Source organism: Phascolarctos cinereus, unplaced genomic scaffold (genome assembly GCF_003287225.1).
Source record: "Phascolarctos cinereus isolate Bilbo 61053 unplaced genomic scaffold, phaCin_HiC Scaffold_5;HRSCAF=322, whole genome shotgun sequence".
NCBI classification, from domain to species: domain Eukaryota; kingdom Metazoa; phylum Chordata; class Mammalia; order Diprotodontia; family Phascolarctidae; genus Phascolarctos; species Phascolarctos cinereus.
In genome coordinates, this window is record NW_027555958.1 from 374,924,063 (window position 1) to 374,943,707 (window position 19,645).

Here is a 19,645-nt window from a genome sequence, read left to right on the forward strand (position 1 = left end):
AATCCAAGACAATTCCAAAAGACTTGATGGAAAATGCTATCCACATCCAGAGAAAGAACTATGGAGTGTGAATGCAGATTGAAGCATACTATTTGCTATTTTTTTCTTCTGTTGTGTTCTGTTTCCTCTTTCTGGTGGTTCATCCTATTAGTTCTAATTCTTACTTACAACAACACTAATGTGAAAATATGTCTAAAAGGAATGTACACGTATAGCCTATATTTGATTGTGCACCATCTTGGGGAGGGAGGTGGAGAGGCAGGGAGAGAAAAATTTAAAACTCAAAAGCTTGTGGAAGTAATTGTTGATAATTCAAAATAAATTAATTTTAAAAAAAAAAACACTAGAGAGCACAGCAATAAATGGAGTCTTCCTTAAAACAGTAAGTAGCATCTACCTAAAACCATCAGTAAGCATTATATGTAATGAAGATAAGTTAGAAGCATTTCCAGTAAGATCAGGAGTGAAACAAGGATGTCCATTATCACCACTGTTATTCAATATGGTACTAGAAATATTAACTTTAGCAATATTAGAAGAAAAAGAAATTGAAGGAATCAGAAAAGGCAATGAAGATACAAAGCTATCACTCTTTGCAGATGACATGATGATATACTTAGAGAATCCTAGGTAATCAAGTAAAAAACTACTTGAAATAATAAACAACTTTAGCAAAGTTGCTGGATATAAAATAAACCCACATAAATCATCAGCATTTCTACATATTACTAACAAAGCCCAATAACAAAAGATAGAAAGACAAATTCCACTTAAAGTTACTGTAGGCATTATAAAATATTTTGGAGTCTACCTGTGAAAACAAACCCAGAAACTACATGAGCACAATTGCAAAACACTTTTCACACAAATAAAGTTAGATCTAAACAATTGGAGAACCATCAGTTGCTCATGGGTAGGCTGAGCTAATATAATAAAAATGACAATTCTACCTAAATTAATTTACTTATTCAGTGCCATACCAATCAAACTACCAAAAATTATTTTATAGAGCTAGAAAAAACAGTAACAAAATTCATCTAGAAGAACATAACGTCCAGAATGTCAAAGGGATTAAAGAAAAGAAATGTTAGGGAAGGTAGCCTAGCCATGTGAGATCTTAAATTGTATTATAAAGCAACAATCATCAAAACTACTTGGTATTGGCTAAGAAATAGAGTTGTGGATCAGTGGAATAGATTAGATACACAAGACACAGTAGACAATGACTATAGTAACCTACTGTTTGATAAACCCAAAGACTGCAGCTTCTGGGATAAGAACTCACTATTTGACAAAAACTTCTGGGAAAACTGGAAAATAGTATGGCAGAAACTAGGTGTAGCCCAATATCTTACACCATATACCAAAATAAAGTCAGAATGGGTACACAATTCAGATATAAAGGCTGATACTATTAGCAAACTGAGAAAGCAATAGTTTACCTGTCTGATTTATGGAGAACAGAAGAATTTATGACCAACCAAGAGATAGATAACATTAAGAAATGCAAAATGGATAATTTTGATTACATTAAATTAAAAAGTTTTTTGCACAAACAAAGCCAATGCAACCAAGGTTAGGAGGGAAGCAGAAAACTGGGAAAGAATTTTTACAACCAGTGTTTCTGATAAAGGCCTCATTTCTAAACTATACAGAGAACTGAGTCAAATTTATAGGAATGCAAGTCATTCCTCAATTGATAAGTGGTCAAAGGATATGAACTGGCAGTTTTTAGATGAAGAAATTAAAGCTATCTATAGTCTTATGAAAAAAATGCTCTAAATCACTGTTGATGAGAGAAATGCAAATCAAAATGATTCTGAGGTACCATATCATACCTATCAGAATGGCTAACATGACAAAACAGGAGAATGATAAATGCTGGAGAAGATGTGAGAAAATTGGAACACTAATGCATTGTTGGTGAAGTTGTGAACTGTTCAACCATTCTAGAGAGCAATTTGGAACTATGCCCAAGGGGCTATAAAAATGTGCATATCCTTTGACCCAGCAATATCACTCCTAGGTCGGTATCCCAAAGAGATCATAAAAATGAGAAAAGGACCCACATGTACAAAAATATCGATGGTAGCTCAATTGGAAATTCAGGAGATGCACATCAGTTGGGGAATGGCTGAACAAATTGTGGTATATAAATGTCATGGAATACTATTGTGCTACAAGAAATGATGAGCAAGCAGACTTCAGAAAAACCTGGAAAGACTTATATGGACTGATGCTTAGTGAAGTGAGCAGAACCATGAGAACATTGTACACAGTAACAGCCACAATATGTGATGACTAACTTTGATAGATTTAACTCTTTCAAGCAATGCAAAGATCCAAGACAACTGCAAAGGACTCATGATGGAAAATGCTGTCCACATCCAGAAAAAGAACTATGAAGTCTGAATGCAGATTGAAGCATATTATTTGCTCTTTCTTTTTTTTTCTTTTTTTGTTGGTTTGTTCTTTTTTGTATTTTCTCCCATTGGTTCTAATTCTTCTTTACAACATGACCTAATGTGAAAATACATTTAATATGAATGTATATGTAGAGCCTATATGAAATTGCATGCCATCTTGGGATAGGAGGAGGAAAGAGATGGGGAGAAAATTTGGAACTCAAAATCTTATGCAACTGAATATTGGAAACTAAAAATAAATAAATAAATTTGATATGGTTGCCTTAAAGTAGATTATGCTAAAATAACTGAAGAGACAAAGTACTATCTTTATAGTGAAAGAAAAATCATAATTTGAAAAAAAAATAGAGACAAATGGAGAAAAATACAAACCTAACTGTCACAGCTCTAAATGTGAATGGATTAAACCATCTAATAGAACCAAAAAAGAGTGACAGGTTGAATAAGAAATTAAAACACCACAATCAATTGATTACATGACATAAAAGCTGGTATTGGTTTAAAAAAATAGAGTGGTAGATCAATGGAAGAGACTACATAAGGGAGAATCAGAAACAGTGGAACTCAATTATCCAGTATTTGATAAACTAGAAGATATAAATTACTAAGAAAGTTCTACTTGATAAATAATTGGAGAAATATTCATTGTTTATAATTATGTCATGTGTATGTAATACATATGATATACTAAAAAGTCTAATTTATTAACATAGTCAGTACCATGCCAGTCAAACTGCCAAAAAAAATTGCTGTATTTACCTAGAAAAAAAAAAACAATAGCAGAATTCATCTGAAAGAACAAAAGGTCGAGAATCTGAGAAGGAATAATGGGGGGAAAGTAGGAAGGTGTTTAGTAGTCCCAGATCTCAAACTATCCTAAAAATCAGTAATTATTGAAACCATTTGGTACAAGTTAAAAAAATGGAAGAGTCTGTCAGTGGAACAGATTAGGTACAAAATATACATGAACAAAGTAACACAGTGTTTGCTAAATTTAAAGATTGGTGCAAGGATTTATGATGTGACAAGAACTGTTGGGAAAATGGAATGCATTGTAGCAGAAATTAGATTTAGATCAGTCTTTCACATTATATACCACAATAAGCACCAAATGGATGCATCTTTAAAAAGCAAGGAAGGAAATATCTTTTACAACTATGAACAGAGGTAGAATTCATTACCTAATAAGGGATAGAGAAAATCACAAAATGAACAATTAAAGCTTACAGAAAATTTGAAAGTTTTGAATCAAACAGAACCAGGGCACTTAAAATGAAAAAGGAAAGCGTTAACTGAGAGAAAGTCTTTGTTGCAAGCTTCTCTGATAAAGGTCTGGCATCCAAGATTAAAAAGGAATATATGTAAGACCAGAGCTGTGTTCTTATACATGAGGTTAAAAGATATAATCAGGTAGTTCTCAAAAAAAGAAACCAAATGATCAAGTTACGTAGATATAGATATAGATATAGATATAGATATAGATATAGATATAGATATAGATATAGATATAGATATAGATATAGATATAGATATAGATATAGATAGATATAGATATAGATATAGATATAGATATAGATATAGATATAGATATAGATATAGATATAGATATAGATATAGATATAGATATAGATATAGATATATGTACTAAACCAGTGATAGAGAAATGCAAATTAAAATAACTCTGAGATTTCACTTTACACCTACCGGATTGGTAAATATAATTAAAAAATGACAATTGTTGGAGTGGGACAATGGGAGGACGGGCACACTATTTCATTGTTGATGGAGCTATGAATTAATTGTTCTAGCCATTCTGAAAATACCTTGGGGAAAAAAAAACCCTCAAAAATACTCTTTGATTCAGCAATGTCACTATTGTGTATATGTCCCAAAAGATATCAAATGAAGAGAAAAAGGATCCATCTTTATAAAAATGTTTATAGCAGCACTTTTTTTGTGTGTGTTGTACAAAGAATTGAAATGAAGAGGGCACCCACCAATAAGAGAATGGCGGAAAAAATTGTGGTATATGAGAAAATGAAATGATGAAAGGGATGGATTCAGAGAAACCTGGGAAGACTTGTATATAAATAATGTTTTCTTCTTTCTGCTTACCTTCAAACATTCTCTATATAATTTATGTATGTATTTAGATATTTATATGTTTTCTCCCTCTCATTTTCTCCTTGAGAGCAGAGACGGTTTTTACCTACTCCTTCATTTTTGGTATACTCAGGCCTTAGCTTGGTGCCTAGCGCACAGTAAACTCTTAATACTGACTGTTGACTCACTGACTGACTGATGCTGAATGAAGTAAGCAAAACCGAAATGATTTATATGATAACTAAAGTTTTGTAAAGAAAAAAAAAACAGTCTGGAAAGATTTAAAAACTCTGATCAATACAATGACCAATCACTACTCAAACAGTGATATCAAACTCAAATTAAAAAAAGGGGTCGCTAAACCAAACATAATTATGCCTGCTGTTGGCTGCATATTAACTTAGATAACCACAAATGAACATTATCTATATTTTATTGAATTTTTATTTATTTTGTTAAATATTTTTCAAGTACATTTTAATCTGGTTTGGGCAGGACTCAGGAGTTTTGTGGACCCCAAGTAGCTTATGGTGCTAGAGAAAAGTTACCCACTACCTGAGAGACAGTTGTGGGACTTGAGGTAAAGATTGAGATACACATTTGAAGACCACCAATTTGTGCCTTTTTTGACTAGGATTACTTGTTACAAGGTTGTTGTTGTTTTAAATTTGAGATAGAATTAAAGAAGGAAAAGGGCATGTCATAGAGATCCTTCCCCAAAAGAAGAAAATTAATAAAAGAAAATTGTTGTAGCATCTTTTACAATGTAATAAAAAAAAAAAGGTAAATAAGTAATACATTCCAAGAAGTATATTATCCTGCAGCCAACTTGGCAATGAGACTTTCTCAAATTAGGAAGGATAGAGCTTACACAGAAGACAAAAATCACCATGCCCAAATAGAAATGGAAAGAATTCACCTATCACCTCCTGAAAGAGATCTAAAAATGAAAACTCCTAGGAATATTATAGGTAAATTCCATTTGTCTGTGTATCCTTCTGTTCTTTTACTGTGGGAGATGCTAAATTTTGTGTGATCCTGACTGTGTCTCTATGGTATTTGAATGGTTTCTTTCTGGCTGCTTGCAAGCAGTTGGGTATAGAAATCTATTTTACCCAACAGGGAAATAAGAGAGGAAGGGGCTAAGAGAAAGGGAAGGGTGATAAGATGGAGGGCAGATCAAAGGAGACAATTGTTAGAAGCAAAACAAACTATTTTTAAATTTTTTTTTAATTTTTAACATATGTTTTTAAAACTTTGGGTTACAAATTTTCTCCCTTCCTCCCTCCCCACCCACCCTCTTGAAAAGGCAAGCATCTCGATACAGGTTATAGATATGTAGTCACAGAAGTCCTGTTGTGAAAAACTAAGTATATTTCCCTTCATCCTATCCTATCCCCCATTTATTCTATTCTCTCTTTTGACCCTGTCTGATCCTCAGAAATGTTTGCTTTTGATTATCCCCCAGTCTGCCCTCTCCTGTATCAACCCCCTGCTCTCTTGTCCCCTTCCCCCCTTATTTTCCTGTAGGGTAAGATAGATTTCCTTACCCCATTTTGTATGTTATTTCCTCCTTCAGCCAAATCCTATGAGAATAAGATTCACTCATTCCCTCTCACCATCCCCCATTTCCCCTCCACTGTAAAAGCCTTTTCTTGTCTGTTTCACGTGAGATGATTTACCCCATTCTACTTCTCCCTTTCTCCTTCTCACAGTATAATCCTCTCTCACCCCTTAATTTTATTTTCCAGATATGACTCCTTCATCTTCAACTCACCTTGTGCCCTCTATCTATATATATACACACACATAATTTTTTCCCTTCCACTACTCTAATACTGACAAAGGACTTATGAGTTACAAATATCATCTTTCCATGCAGGAATGTAAACAGTTCAACCTTAATAAGTCTCTTATAATTTCTCTTTCCTGTTTACCTCTTCATGTTCCACTTGAGTCTTGTATTTGAAAGTCAAATTTTCTATTCAGCTCTGGTCTTTTCATAAGAATGCTTGAAAGTCCCCTATCTCATTGAATGACCATTTTTACCCTGAAGGATTATACTCAGTTTTGCTGGGTAGGTGATTCTTGGTTGTAGTCCTATCTTCTTTTCCCTCCGGAATATTTTATTCCATGCCCTGTGGTCCCTTAATGTAGAAGCTGCTAAATCTTGTGTTATCCTGATTATGTTTCCATAATGCTTGAATTGTTTCTTTCTGGTTGCTTGTAATATTTTCTCCTTGACCTGGGAACTCTGGAATTTGGCTACAATATTTCTAGGAGTTTTCGTCTGGGGATCTCTTTCAGGAGGTGATAGGGATTCTTTCAATTTCTATTTTGCCCACTGGTTCTAAAATATCAGGGCAGTTTTTCCTTGATAATTTCTTTCTTTTTGGCTGGGCAATGGGGTTAAGTAACTTGCCCAGGGTCACACAACTAGTAAGTGTTATGCATCTGAGGCTGGATTTGAACTCAGGTCCTCCTGAATCCAGGGCCGGTACTCTATCCACTGCGCCACCTAGCCACCCCAATAATTTCTTGAAAGATGATGTCTATGCTCTTTTTTTTGATCATGGATTTCAGATAGTCCAATAATTTTTAAGTTCTCTCTCCTGGATCTATTTTCCAGGTCAGTTGTTTTTCCAATGAGATATTTCACATTCTCTTCTATTTTTTTATTCTTTTGGATTAGTGTTACAATGCCTTATTTCTCCAATTGTCACTAGCTTCCAGTTTCTCCATTATAATTTTTAAGGAAGTATTTTCTTCAGTGAGCTTTTGGACTTCCTTTTCCACTTGGCCAATTTTGCTTTTTAGAGCATTCTTCTCCTCTTTGGCTTTTTGGACCTCTTTTGCCATTTGGGTTAGGCTATTTTTTAAGGTGTTATTTTCTTCAGTATTTTTTTTGGGTCTCCTTTAGCATCACTCTCAGTTTTTCCTCTACCTCTCTTACTTGTTTCTCAAAAACCTTTTTGAACTCTTCCATGGCCTGGGACCAATTCATATTTTTCTTGGAGGCTTTGGATGTAGGAGTTTTGGCTTTGTTGTCTTTTTCTCATTGTATGTTTTGATCTTCTTTGTCACCAAAGTAAGATGATATAGTCTGACTCTTTTTGTGCTGCTTGCTCATGATCCCAGCCAATTACTTGGGTTATAAATTCTTTGTTAAGGGAGGGTCTGTTTCCAGTGTGGAGAATGTACTGTCCCAAGCTTCAGGGGTTTTGTACAGCTGTTTTCAGAGATACTTCTAGGGACCTGTAAATTTTTAGTTCTTCCAAGGTGGTATGATAAGGGCGAGGTGTTTACACCTTTCGTGGCCTGTGCTCTGGTCTATGAGTGACACAAGTAGTCTTTTCTGTCTTGGAACTGTGAGGGTTTTCTCTTCACAGCCACTACAAGCTCCACCATGCCAGCACTCTTCCTCGCCCCTGGACCACCACCCAGAACTGTGACCCAGATCCAAGCACGGGCAAAGCAAGAGATTCCTGCACCAGCAGAGAGCTCCCTGCAATATGCCTCTGATCAGTGACCTGATTCCCCCTCAATCTGTGGGCCGGAAGTCAGGAGGCAGCCACATTCTCAGGAACTAGATCTGAGACCCCACGCTCCTTTCTCACCACCGCATTAACAGACTTTTTCCACTGACGTTCTAGGTTGTCTTTGGTGTTTATGGGTTGAGAAGTCTGGAAACTGCCACAGTTGCCTATGATTCAGTCCTCTGAGGCCTGCTCCAGGTTCCCTGCGGCCTGCGCACCCAAGCCGCACTGTGCTCCTCTACCAGCACAACATGATATATCTTTCTGATCAACCATCCAGGTTGTCTTGGGCTGGAAATTTGTTTCACTCTGTCTTTTTGTGGGTTCTGCTGCTTTAGAATTTGTTTAGAGCCATTTTTTATAGGTATTTGGAGGGGTCTGGGGGAGAGCTTAAGCAAGTCACTGCTTTTACTCCACCATCTTGGCTCCACCGAGCCAAAACAGACTTTTGAGAAAGTACAGGAGAGAGAGAAAGAGAGAGACAGAGAGAGACAGACAGAGAGAGAGAGAGAGAGAGAGAGAGAGAGAGAGATGAATAGAAGAAAATAGGATGGAGTGAAATACATAGTAATCACAACTGCGAATGTGAATGGGCAAGTAGAAGCTAATGACTCAATTAGACTTCAAGAAACAATAAAACAAAGTCAAAAGAATGAAAAAAATAGAAAAAAAATAAAATTTCCCATTGGAAAAACAATGACTTGGAAAACAGATTGAGGAAAGATAATTTAAGAATTATTTGACTATCTAAAAGTCATGATAAAAAAAGACCCTAAACATCGTATTTTAAGAAATTATCAAGAAAAACTGCCCTGATATCTTAAATTCGAGGGTGAAATAGAAATTGAAAGAATGCACCAATCACTTCCTGAAAGATATCCCAAAATAAAAATTCCCAGGGATATTATAACTAAACTCCAGAGCTTCCAGGTCAAGGATAAAATATTGCAAACAGCCAGAAAAAAACAATTCTAATATCAAATATCAGCTTTTATGTTAAAGGAGTGGAGGACTTGGAATATGATATTCTGAGGAGCAAAGGAGTTAGAATTTCAACCTACCTGGCAAAACTGAATAAAATCCTTTGAAGGGGTGCTGGTAGGGGAATGAATATTCAATGAAATAGAGGACTTCCAAGCATTCCTGATGAAAAGATCAGAGCTGAACAGAAAATTTGACATTTAAACAGAAGATTCAAGGGAGATATAAAAAGGTAAACATTAAAGAGTAATCTTAAGGGACTCAGTAGAATTGAACTGTTTACATTACCATGTGGGAAGATGGTACAGGTAACTTCTAAGAAGGGTAATTAGGGTAGTTAGAAGGAGTCTGCATAGAGAAAAAGCATGAATGTGAGTTGATTATATTGGTATGATTGCCAAAAAAAAAAAAAAGAATATAGAGATGAAAAAAAGGGATGCTCTGGGAGAAGGGGGGAGATGTAGAATGGGGGAAATTTTCCCACATAAAAGTCGTGTACAAGGAAGAGCTTTTACAGTGGAGGGGGGAATCAGAGTGGTGCTAGGCAGTGTTTGAACCTCACTTCCATTGGAATTGGTTCAAAGAGGGAAGAATACACACTCAGACACAGGAGAGGAAGGAGATAAAAGATATAGGGGAGGGGACAATAAAAGGGAGGGTGGATTGGGGGAAGCAGTGATCAGAAGGAAGACAGATTTTTGAGGAGGGCCAGGATAAAAGAGAGAGGATAAACAGAGGAAAATGGGATGGAGGGAAATGCACAGTTAATAAGCATAATTGTGAATGTAAATGGGATGAACTAACCCGTAGAACAGAAGCAGATAGTGGATTGGATTAGAAACTAGGATCCAACTGCATGTTGTGTACAAGAGACACATTTGGGATAGAAAGACACACACAGAGTTGAAATGAAGTTCTGGAGCAGAGTCTATTATGTATCAGCTGAAGTAAGGCAGGGGTGTCAATTATGATCTCAGATAAACCACAGTAAAAACAGACCTAACTGAAAAAAGATAATCAGGTAAACTATCAAAAGATACCATAAGCAATAAAATAATATAAAAAAAATTTATGGCAAGGTTCTCTGATAAAGGCCTCATTTCTCAAATATATAGGGAACTGAGTCAAATTTATGAAAATAAGAGTCATTGTCCAACTGATAAATGGTCAAAGGATACAAACAGGAAATTTTCAGAAGAAATCAGTTATCTATAATCATATGAAAATATGCTCTAAATCACTATTGATTAGAGAAAGGCAAATTAAAATTTTGAGGTATCACTTCACACCTATCAGAAATGACAAATGCTGTAAAGAATGAGAAAAAATAGGTACATTAATGAATTGTTGGTGGAGTTGTGAACTAGCCTAACCATTCTGGAGAATAATATGGAACTATGACCAAAGGTCTGTAAAACTGTGCATACCTTTTGATCCAGCAATACCATTACTAGGTCTATATCTCAAAGAGATCAAAGAAAAAGGAAAAGGATATATATGTACAAAAATATTTATAGTTACTATTTTTGTGGCGGCAAAGAATTGGAAATTGAGGAGATTCTTATCAATTAAGGAATGGCTGAACAAGTTTTGGCATTTGACTGTGATGGAGTATTATTGTGCTGTAAGAAGAGAGTGCTGTCAGAAAAAAAAAAGAACATGGCAAGAGTTATTTGAACTGATGCAAAGTGAGGTGAGAAGAACCAGAAAATCATTGTGCACAGTAACAGTAATGTTATAAAGGTGATCACCAGAAAGATTTGGCTATTCTGATCAATACAATGATCTAAGGCAATTCCAAAGGACTCATGATAAAAAAAATTGCTATCCACTCCAGAGAGAGAATTCTGAGTGCAAATTGAAGTACAGTTTTCTTGCTTTATTTTTACTATTTGCTTTTTGTATGCTATGGCTACAATGAAAATATCTTTTGCATGATTTCACATGTATAATTGATATATTTTACTTTCTCAGTGGGTGGGGAAATGATGGGAGGGAGGGAGAGAATCTGGAACTCAAAAATTAAAAAGAAAAGAATTTTTTTAAAGAAAAAAAAGAGATAAATCGAATTTTAGAAAAAGTTAGATATGCTAGATATCCAAAGATAGAGAAATTCCATTTAGAATAACTGGGAATAGTATAAAATACTTATGAATCTATCTGCCAAGAGAAGCCCAGGAGCTAATGAACACAATTACAAAGCACTGCACACAAAAGACAGATCTAAACAATTGGAGAAATAGTAATGGCTCATGAATAGGCTGAGCCAAAATAATGTAAAAGACAATTCTACCTTAATTAATTTGTTAAGTGCCTTATCAAGCTAAGAATTACTTTGTACAGCTAGAAAAAGTAATTTTAAAAATTCATCTGGAAGAACAGGTCAAGAATGTCAAGGGAATTGATGAAAAAAATATGAAGGAAAGTAGCCTAGTAGTACCAGATTTCAAACTATATTACAAATAATTATCATCAAAACAATCTGCTCTGAATAAAAAACTGAGTGGTAGACCAGTGGAACAGATTAGATACACAATAAGCAATAGTAAATGACTATGGTAATCAAGTATTTGACAAATTAAAGATCCAAACTTTGGTAACAAGGACTCACTATTTGACAGAAACTGCTAGTAGAACTGGAAAGCAGTCTGGCAGAAACTAGGCGTAAGTCAACATCTTATACCACATGCCAAGATAAGGCCAAAACATGTACATGCTTTAGACATAAAGGGTGATATTAAAAGCAAATTAGGGAAGCATGGAAATTTTTACCTGTTAGCTATATGGATAAGGGAAGAGTTTATGACCAAACAAAAGATAGATAGAATTACAAGAAGTAAAATGGATAATTTTGATTACATGAAATTAAAAAGACTTTGCCTAAATAAAACCGATGCAGCCAAAATTAGAAGGAAAGCAGGAGACAGAGAAAAAAAGAATTAGAGCAGGATTCTCTGATAAAGGCCTCATTTCCCAAATGCATAGGAAACTGAGCCAATTTTATAAAAATAAAATCCATTCCCCAATTGATAAATGGTGAAAGGATTTGAAGAGGAAGTTTTCAGAATCAAAGCTATTGTTAATCAAATGAAAAAGTGTCTAAATCACTAATTAGAGAAATGAAAATTAAAACAACTCTGTGGTGAAACCTCACACCTTAGACTGGCTAACATGGCAAGGAAAATGACAAATGCTGAAGAGAATGTGGAAAAATAGGTACATTAATGCACTGTTGGTAGAATAGTGAACTGGCCCAACCATTCTGGAGAATAATTTGTAACTATGTCCAAAGGGCTATAAAACTGCGCATACTCTTTAACCCAGCAATATTGCAACTAGTATCCCAAAGATATCAAAGAAAAAAAGCTTTTATGTACAAAAATGTTTATAGCAGCTCTTTTTGTGGTGGCAAAGAATTGGAAATTGAGGGGATGCCCACCAATTGAGGAGCAAGTTGTGTTGTATGATGGTGAAGGAATATTATTGTGCTATAAGAAATGATGAGCAGCATGGTTTCAGAAAAACCAGGGAAGATCTATATGAACGGAAGCAAAGTGAAGTGAGCAGAACCAGAAGAATATTGTGCATAGTAGCAGCAATATTATAATGATTATTGACTGTGAAAAACTGAACAATACAATGATCCACGACACTTCCAGAAGAGTCATGATGAAAAATGCTATCCACCTTCACAGAGAGAGCTGATGAACTTTGAGTGCAGACTGTTTTTTTTTTACTTTCTTTACTTTCTTGCTTTTTTGCAGCATGGTTAATATAGAATTATGGTTTGCATGAAAAAAAAAGAGAGAAGTTAGGGCTGGACAACTAGATCTGAGAGTCATCTGCATAGAGATAATTTTAATCATGTGAGCTTGTGAAGTCACCAAGGGAAATAGTATAAGAGAGAATAGAAAAGGGCCCAGACTTGAGTCCTGGAGGACAAATAGGTTATATTTCAATGCAACTAACTTCTTCTATAAAACAAACAAACAAAATATAGGCCAAATTCCAACTCAGACACTTGCTTATTGAGTGATTATGAGTAACTTAAATTTTTTTGAGGCACAATTTCCTCATCTGTAAAATATAGATAATATTACCTACTTCATAGAGCTGTTGTGAGGATCAAATGAAATAAAATATATAAAGCATTTCAAAGATCTTTTTTAAAAAATCACCTTGCTCAAACTTGAAGTCTTTTCAGTTTCATAGAACCTGACAGATATTATGTGTCATGCTATGATGGACCATCAAAAGAGGATTTTGGTTCCTTAAAATATTAAAACCCTGTTTCTGTAACTCTAAAAAAATTGTAATTCAGAATTTACATTAACAAAACAATGGCTTTTTCAAAAATTGTGGTTATATTTACTATTGAAAAACTGACTTCTCAATAGGCTAGTCAAGACCACCTCTTTGCAAAGAATGTACCTCTATTTACATAGACAAATATTTTCAAAGCCCATTCATTGGAGTTTGGACCTCAGTTTTCTCAAGTACAAAAGTAGAAGGTTGGGTTAGATCATAGGATCATATAGCTAGAGCTAGAAGGGACTGGAGAGGACTTCTAGTCTGACCCTATTATTTTATGGACGATGAAACTTTCATCCAGGAAGGTGATACAGGTCACAAGTGATTGTCAGAGATGGGATTTGAACCTAGGTCCTCTAACTTCAGGGACAATGTTTCCCCTGTACCATGTTTCCCTCTTCTAATAGCTCTTTCAGATGACCTCTAATATCCCTTTTAGCCTTAACATTCTAAGACTCTAAAAAATTAATGCAATTCTAAAAAACAGAGTATTCCCAAATATACTTTTGGGAGAGTTAGTTACATCTTTGACCGACTGGCTCTCTAAATGCTGAGTTTCATAGATGAAATTGGAGTTATTAAAAAGTACTTACTCTTACAAAATCCTTCATTCATACTCCAGCTAAAATCTTCTTGGCAGGTTGCAGTAAATAATATATCTGGAATAGCTTTGTATCCACGCTTGCATGCAAATGTTAATACAGTGCCGACTGAGAACATATTCTCATCTCTTCGATGGGATATAAGTTCAGCATTTTCAATGAGTGGTTTTTCAATGCAGGCATCTGATCATAAGAGAAGCATTAGAAATAGCTATTATGGAGGCCAACCATGACAAAATAATAGCCTGTCATTTTAAGAGATGACAAGGTGGAAACCAACTTAGGCGATGATCTAAGATACCGTTGAAATTGTCAGAAATTCTCTTTGAGGTAATTGGGAAAGGAAAAATTGGACACAGGGAACTATTGAGGGATTGAAAGATTTCGCTGTGGGATAAAATGTATTCTCATTAAACCCTGCAAAGAGGTAGGAGGGAACCCTGGAGACTGGTACAGAAACATCTCCACCAGTGAACTGAATATATATATATATATGTAGATATGTATGTGTAGATATGTATGTGTATGTATGTATGTATACACACACATATGGCAATGCTACATGGTATGCACAGTTATTGGAAGAGTGTTCAGATTGAAAAAGATGAATGGTTTCTAATCTTTGAAAGAACTAGACGAGAGATATTATCTTTCCTCTTAAGCTAGAGGGTATAGTACACAAAGCACTGTACATACTTAGTCAGGAAGACCTGAGTTCAAATCCTGCCTCATACACTCACTGTGTGACCATGGGTAAGTCACTTAATCTCTTTGTGTCTCAGTTTTCTCATTGGTGAAACAGATATAATACTACCACCTACCCCCCAGGGTTGTTGTGAAAATCAAATGACATAACATATGTAAAGGGCCTTGTGAACATTGAAGTACTATATAAATACTAGCTGTTATTGTTATGTTATTATATTCTTGATAGCAAAAATAATAAATCCATTTAAATTAACTTATCTTTGAATGATCTTATATTCAAGTGAAAGCACTTAACCAGCCAATTACCCTGCAGTAAAGACAATTGGTAAAAGTTTCCGGGTATATGAGATTGACTTTGGAGTGCTTCCTAACTGGATGGTGAGAGTGGACAAAAGGTGTCTGCCTAGTCACCAACTGTGATTGTCACTGGGAACTTCCTCTCTTACCCTTCAGATAAAGACCTGGCAAGAACAAATATCCTGTGATCATTCACAATTGAAGCCTCACCTGATGATGTCATGCTTGTATAACGAATGACACCAAGTACAATGTCCACATCACTGAAATCATGATTTCCATGATATATCTATTGAGCTCCAGCTTCCTACATTTTGAATGGCAGGTTCTTTGGGTTGGATTGGAGGCAAAAATGATATGAAGCAAAGTAAAAGGGGCCACTAGATGGTTATAGTGGATAATTGGGGCCAGAAAGTCCTGAGTTCCAATCCAGTGTCAGACCTCTGCTAGTTGTTTGACTCTGGGCAAATTACTTAACCTTTCTCAGCCTTAGCTTCCTCATCTATAAAATGGGGATAATAAAAGCAATTGCCTTTGAGGGTAGTTGTGAAGATCAAAGACGTATATACGTGTGTATCGCCTTGCAAAATTTAAAGCACTATTAAATGCTGATACTAATGATAATAATAATTATTATCATTTGCTATGTTGGCAGCCCCTTGCCCTAAGCAACTCTATAAACAGAGCTGAATTTACTTTTCTTTTACAGCAGGGGAAGGTGGAGCTCTTTGAGAATCAGCCACCTAGGGGTGGCTAGGTGACACAGTAGATAGAGCACTGGCCCTGGAGTCAGGAGGACCTGAGTTCAAATCAGTCTCAGACCAGACACTTGATACTTACTAGCTGTATGACCTTGGGCAAGTCACTTCATCCCAATTGCCTTGCAAAAAAAAAATCAGCCACCTAGTATTCTGATAATTGGAATAAAATAAAACTGTACTGTGACAAAGTATATGTTGATACCAACATGTGTTCCAATGCCTGCATTTCTGGGTAGGCTTAGAATGTGTCCATACTCACTGATCACACAAGTGGGTATATCAGGATGCCACAGACTGTCATCTTCACAGTGAATCACATTGGTGCCATTTAGAACGTAACCTCTGTTGCACTCAAGCAAAATAGTATCTTTGTATGTATAGATGGGTCCAAGACCTGAGATTAACTTCCCATTTGGAAACTGTGGCTGCTTACAGGAGACCTCTAAAGAAAGAAAAACGAGACTTACTCAACCCAAATTACCTGGCATAACAACACAATCATATTAGCAAAGCCATAATTGGAAGTACCTAATGTTTCATGGAGATACATGTTAGAAAGTTTCCTACTTGGTACAATGGGAATGTTGCACTAGAGCAGAGGTTCTTAAACATTTTTGTGTCATGGGCCCCTTTGGCAATCTGGTGAAGCTTATGGACTCCTAAAATGATGTTTTTAACAGCATAAAATAAAATACATAGTGATGATCACTCAAGATCATGTGAACCCCAATAAGGGCCAAAGCCCGAACTAATCAACTAGGAGAAGCACTCCAACATTATAGACATGCTTTTCTTTATTCTCTGAGTGAACTAAGAATGCCCCTTCCTGTGTCAACAGCTGAAGCTGACCAAGAGCACTCTTCTGTTTATGATCACTAAGGCACCTTAGACCTGGATGCTACCTTGAATGGCGGGACTTTTCTTATCTATGTTAAGCGCAAATATCCTGGATCTATAATTTTAATGGACACTTTAACATTTTCCTACTTTATTGTATTTACAACCTATTCAATGAAGAAAATTTCTTCCTCATGCTATAGTTAAACATATATGTGAAGAGGTCTAGGGGTTTTGGGGTGCTGGGACCCCAAGATCACGGTACTGGGCCCTGCCTGAAAGAATTCAACTCAAATCTTCTTCAGCCAGAGGAAAAGTTTATTAGTGGTAAAACATATAGGACGGATGACACCCGTAAGGACAAGCGGGCATGAGAGGTTCTCAGCCTTGTGGGCCTGAGATTCTCAGCATCTGAATGAGGGCCAAGGTGGATATTAAATACTAAAGTAACTTTGGGTGGCCAGAGAACTGGATTGGGAAAAGGGTCTAGGTAAGAATTCTAATTAGGGAGGTATGAGAGATTGAATAGACAATGGGAATAGCTAATGGAGGGAACAGGAAGGCAGAAGCTTGAAAGGCATCTGCATAAAATCAAGGTGGGGCTAGGACTTTCAAAAGGAGATAAAGGAAGGCTTTTCTGGGGCTGTAGACAAAAGGGAGCCAGAACTGAATAAGATTAAAAGGTAAGGCTAAGGCTTTCAAAGGGAGATGAGGGGAGTCAATTGGGAAATTTGAAGGTTTAAGAGTTTTCCCGGTCCTGTAGACAAACAGGAGCCAGATTCTATTCAGGGAAAGGGTTGAAGGTGCATCTGAATAAGATCTAAAGGTAAGCTAGGGCTTTCAAGGGGAGATAAGAGCTGGGGTCTGTAGACAAAAGGGGAGCCAGATTCCCTTTAGGGCAAGGGGCAAAGACCTTGGCTTGGGCCACACCCCATCATATGGAGACCATAAATCTGAGTAACACGGACATCCTGAGTCAGAGTTTCAATGTCCTCCTAAAATTGTTTAATTCAGTCAGAGCTAAAGCTCTGGCTCCATGTACATGTCGTTAACTTAAAGGAATAAACAATATGAATTTACTTATCACTTAGCTTGTTGCTTCTTTAACCAACTTTCAGGTCGACAATAGGAATACAAAGGAAGGCAATACTATCAAAATATAATTACTGAAATATTCAAACAAACAAACAACAAGAAGTTCATGGCTCCAGGTTAGGAACCTGTGACATTTACGATTTCTAAGGTCCTTTCCAACTTTACGATTCCACAGCTCATGAGGCACAGTAAGAATATTTTATAACTCCAAATATTTGCCTGGTATCAAGCTCTAAGAAACTTAGAACAAAAGAATAGCTACACTTCCTCCATCATTCTGACCATAGCGCTATGGTCCAGCATAGTCATACTTGGTTAATATTCTTTCTGATTAGAGATGAGAAAATTGAGGTGCAGCAGGGGAAGGAATTGCCTATGTCCTCTAGAATCAGACAGAGTGATTTTGTGTTAATTAAGAGCTAAGAAGTCAATAATCTTCTAGACTAGCAAGAATATGTAATTTAGACTTCAAAAAGGTTGAGGGTCATAAGAGCCAAAGACACCAACTTGTTAAGGGGAAAGAACTTTTCAGATGCAAAGGAAATGCTCCATCTATTCCTTAGAGGAGGTCTAAAGCTTGAATAGCCCATTGTAAATGAAGAGGCAGTGAGACAATGAGCTTGTCCCAGGACAGAGGCCTTTATTACCTTTGTCCTCAGCCACTCTTCTACTGGTGACCCAGCAGGAATCTAGGAATTGCAACTTCACTGAAGTAAAATGCCACCTCTCAACCAGAAAGAAGTGTTAGACCTCTTCCACTTCTTGCCTGACAAAGCTCAGAGTCTTTCTCTGAGGGAGTCTAAGAAGGAAAGTTTCTGTCAATTTTAGTCTAAGAGATGTTGCCTTTGCTGACAAGAGCATTGTAGCGGCAGCTGAATGGCTCAGTGGATACAGCACCGGCCCTGAAGTCAGGAGGACCTCAGTTCAAATGCGGCCTCAGACCAAACACTTGACACTTACTAGCTGTGTGACCCTGGGCAAGTCACTTAACCCCAATTTCCTAAAAATTAAAAAAAAAATTAAAAGAGTGTTGTGACACTTAGCTACGCCAGAGACTGCAGCTACCTACCTATCTGAGTCCAGAGAGCCCAGAGTATCAATCAGTCTAGCAGACATACTAAACTCTTGGAAGAGCCCAGTGGTCAGCAGCTTCAAAGTAACCTGCCTGGTCCAGGCCAGAAACAAGAGACCAGTGAAAATTAATTACCTGGCCCAGCCCAGCAACAGCCCAATTCTGTAAGGAACTAGCTTTACACCTCAGTGAGCTTCTTGCAGGCCTAGCACCAGGTCAGCTACTGAGCAGAGACATGATACTCGATAAGAAGCCAGAGCAGCTGAGAAGCGGAATCACCCATCTGTACCTGAGACCCTTCAGCAGACTTCCAGAGAATGAAAGGTCCACATGACACTGCAGGTCCAGAGTTGTGAATTACCTTAGACCTTTGCCTTCTCTGTATGAGTGCCTTACTATCACCCAGTCTTACCCAACATGGACTTTATGCGTTGATGTGGGAGAGTATGTCCCAAGTTTGAGGGGAAGTGCTGTGAAACATTGTTCTTGCTCTAACATTTGGGCAGATACCTTTACTAAAAACTAACTGATCTGCTGGTTGGTCATTACAGGGAAGGGCAGCCAATAGACACTCATGAGCTCTAATGTTAGGTTAGCCAGCCATACGGTTAACCTTAGGATCCTCAGGTGATACAACTTACCAGTGCCAGTGCACACTGTGGGAATGAGCCCAGAGAAGGTGCTACACAAATAAATATTAGTGCCAGCCCTCTTATGGATCCCTTCAGCCTTTAAGCTTCTTGAAGGCAGGGAAAATTTTATTTCTCACTTTATCCCGTTGACCCCTTAGTTCTTGGTCTAGCATTAGGCAACTTGCTGATGCTCAATTAACATTAAATGGATACAAATTTACTACACTGAAGTGAGTTTCTAGTACCCACTCTTCAAACTTCCATCCTCCATTAAAAAAAATAAA

At 36.7% G+C, this 19,645-nt stretch overlaps 1 protein-coding gene across 2 annotated transcripts in view; it reads right to left on the bottom strand.

The window, feature by feature from the left end:
• C4BPA (complement component 4 binding protein alpha) overlaps positions 1-19,645 on the bottom strand; it is a 57,264-nt gene that overhangs the window by 17,407 nt on the left and 20,212 nt on the right. For both annotated transcript variants that reach the window (XM_078156352.1, XM_078156353.1), the window contains 2 exons: positions 15,985-16,167; positions 13,951-14,142 (listed from right to left, as the gene is read on the bottom strand). In XM_078156352.1, coding sequence (XP_078012478.1) covers positions 13,951-14,142; positions 15,985-16,167 — 375 coding nt within the window. The remainder of the gene's footprint in view (positions 1-13,950; positions 14,143-15,984; positions 16,168-19,645) is intronic.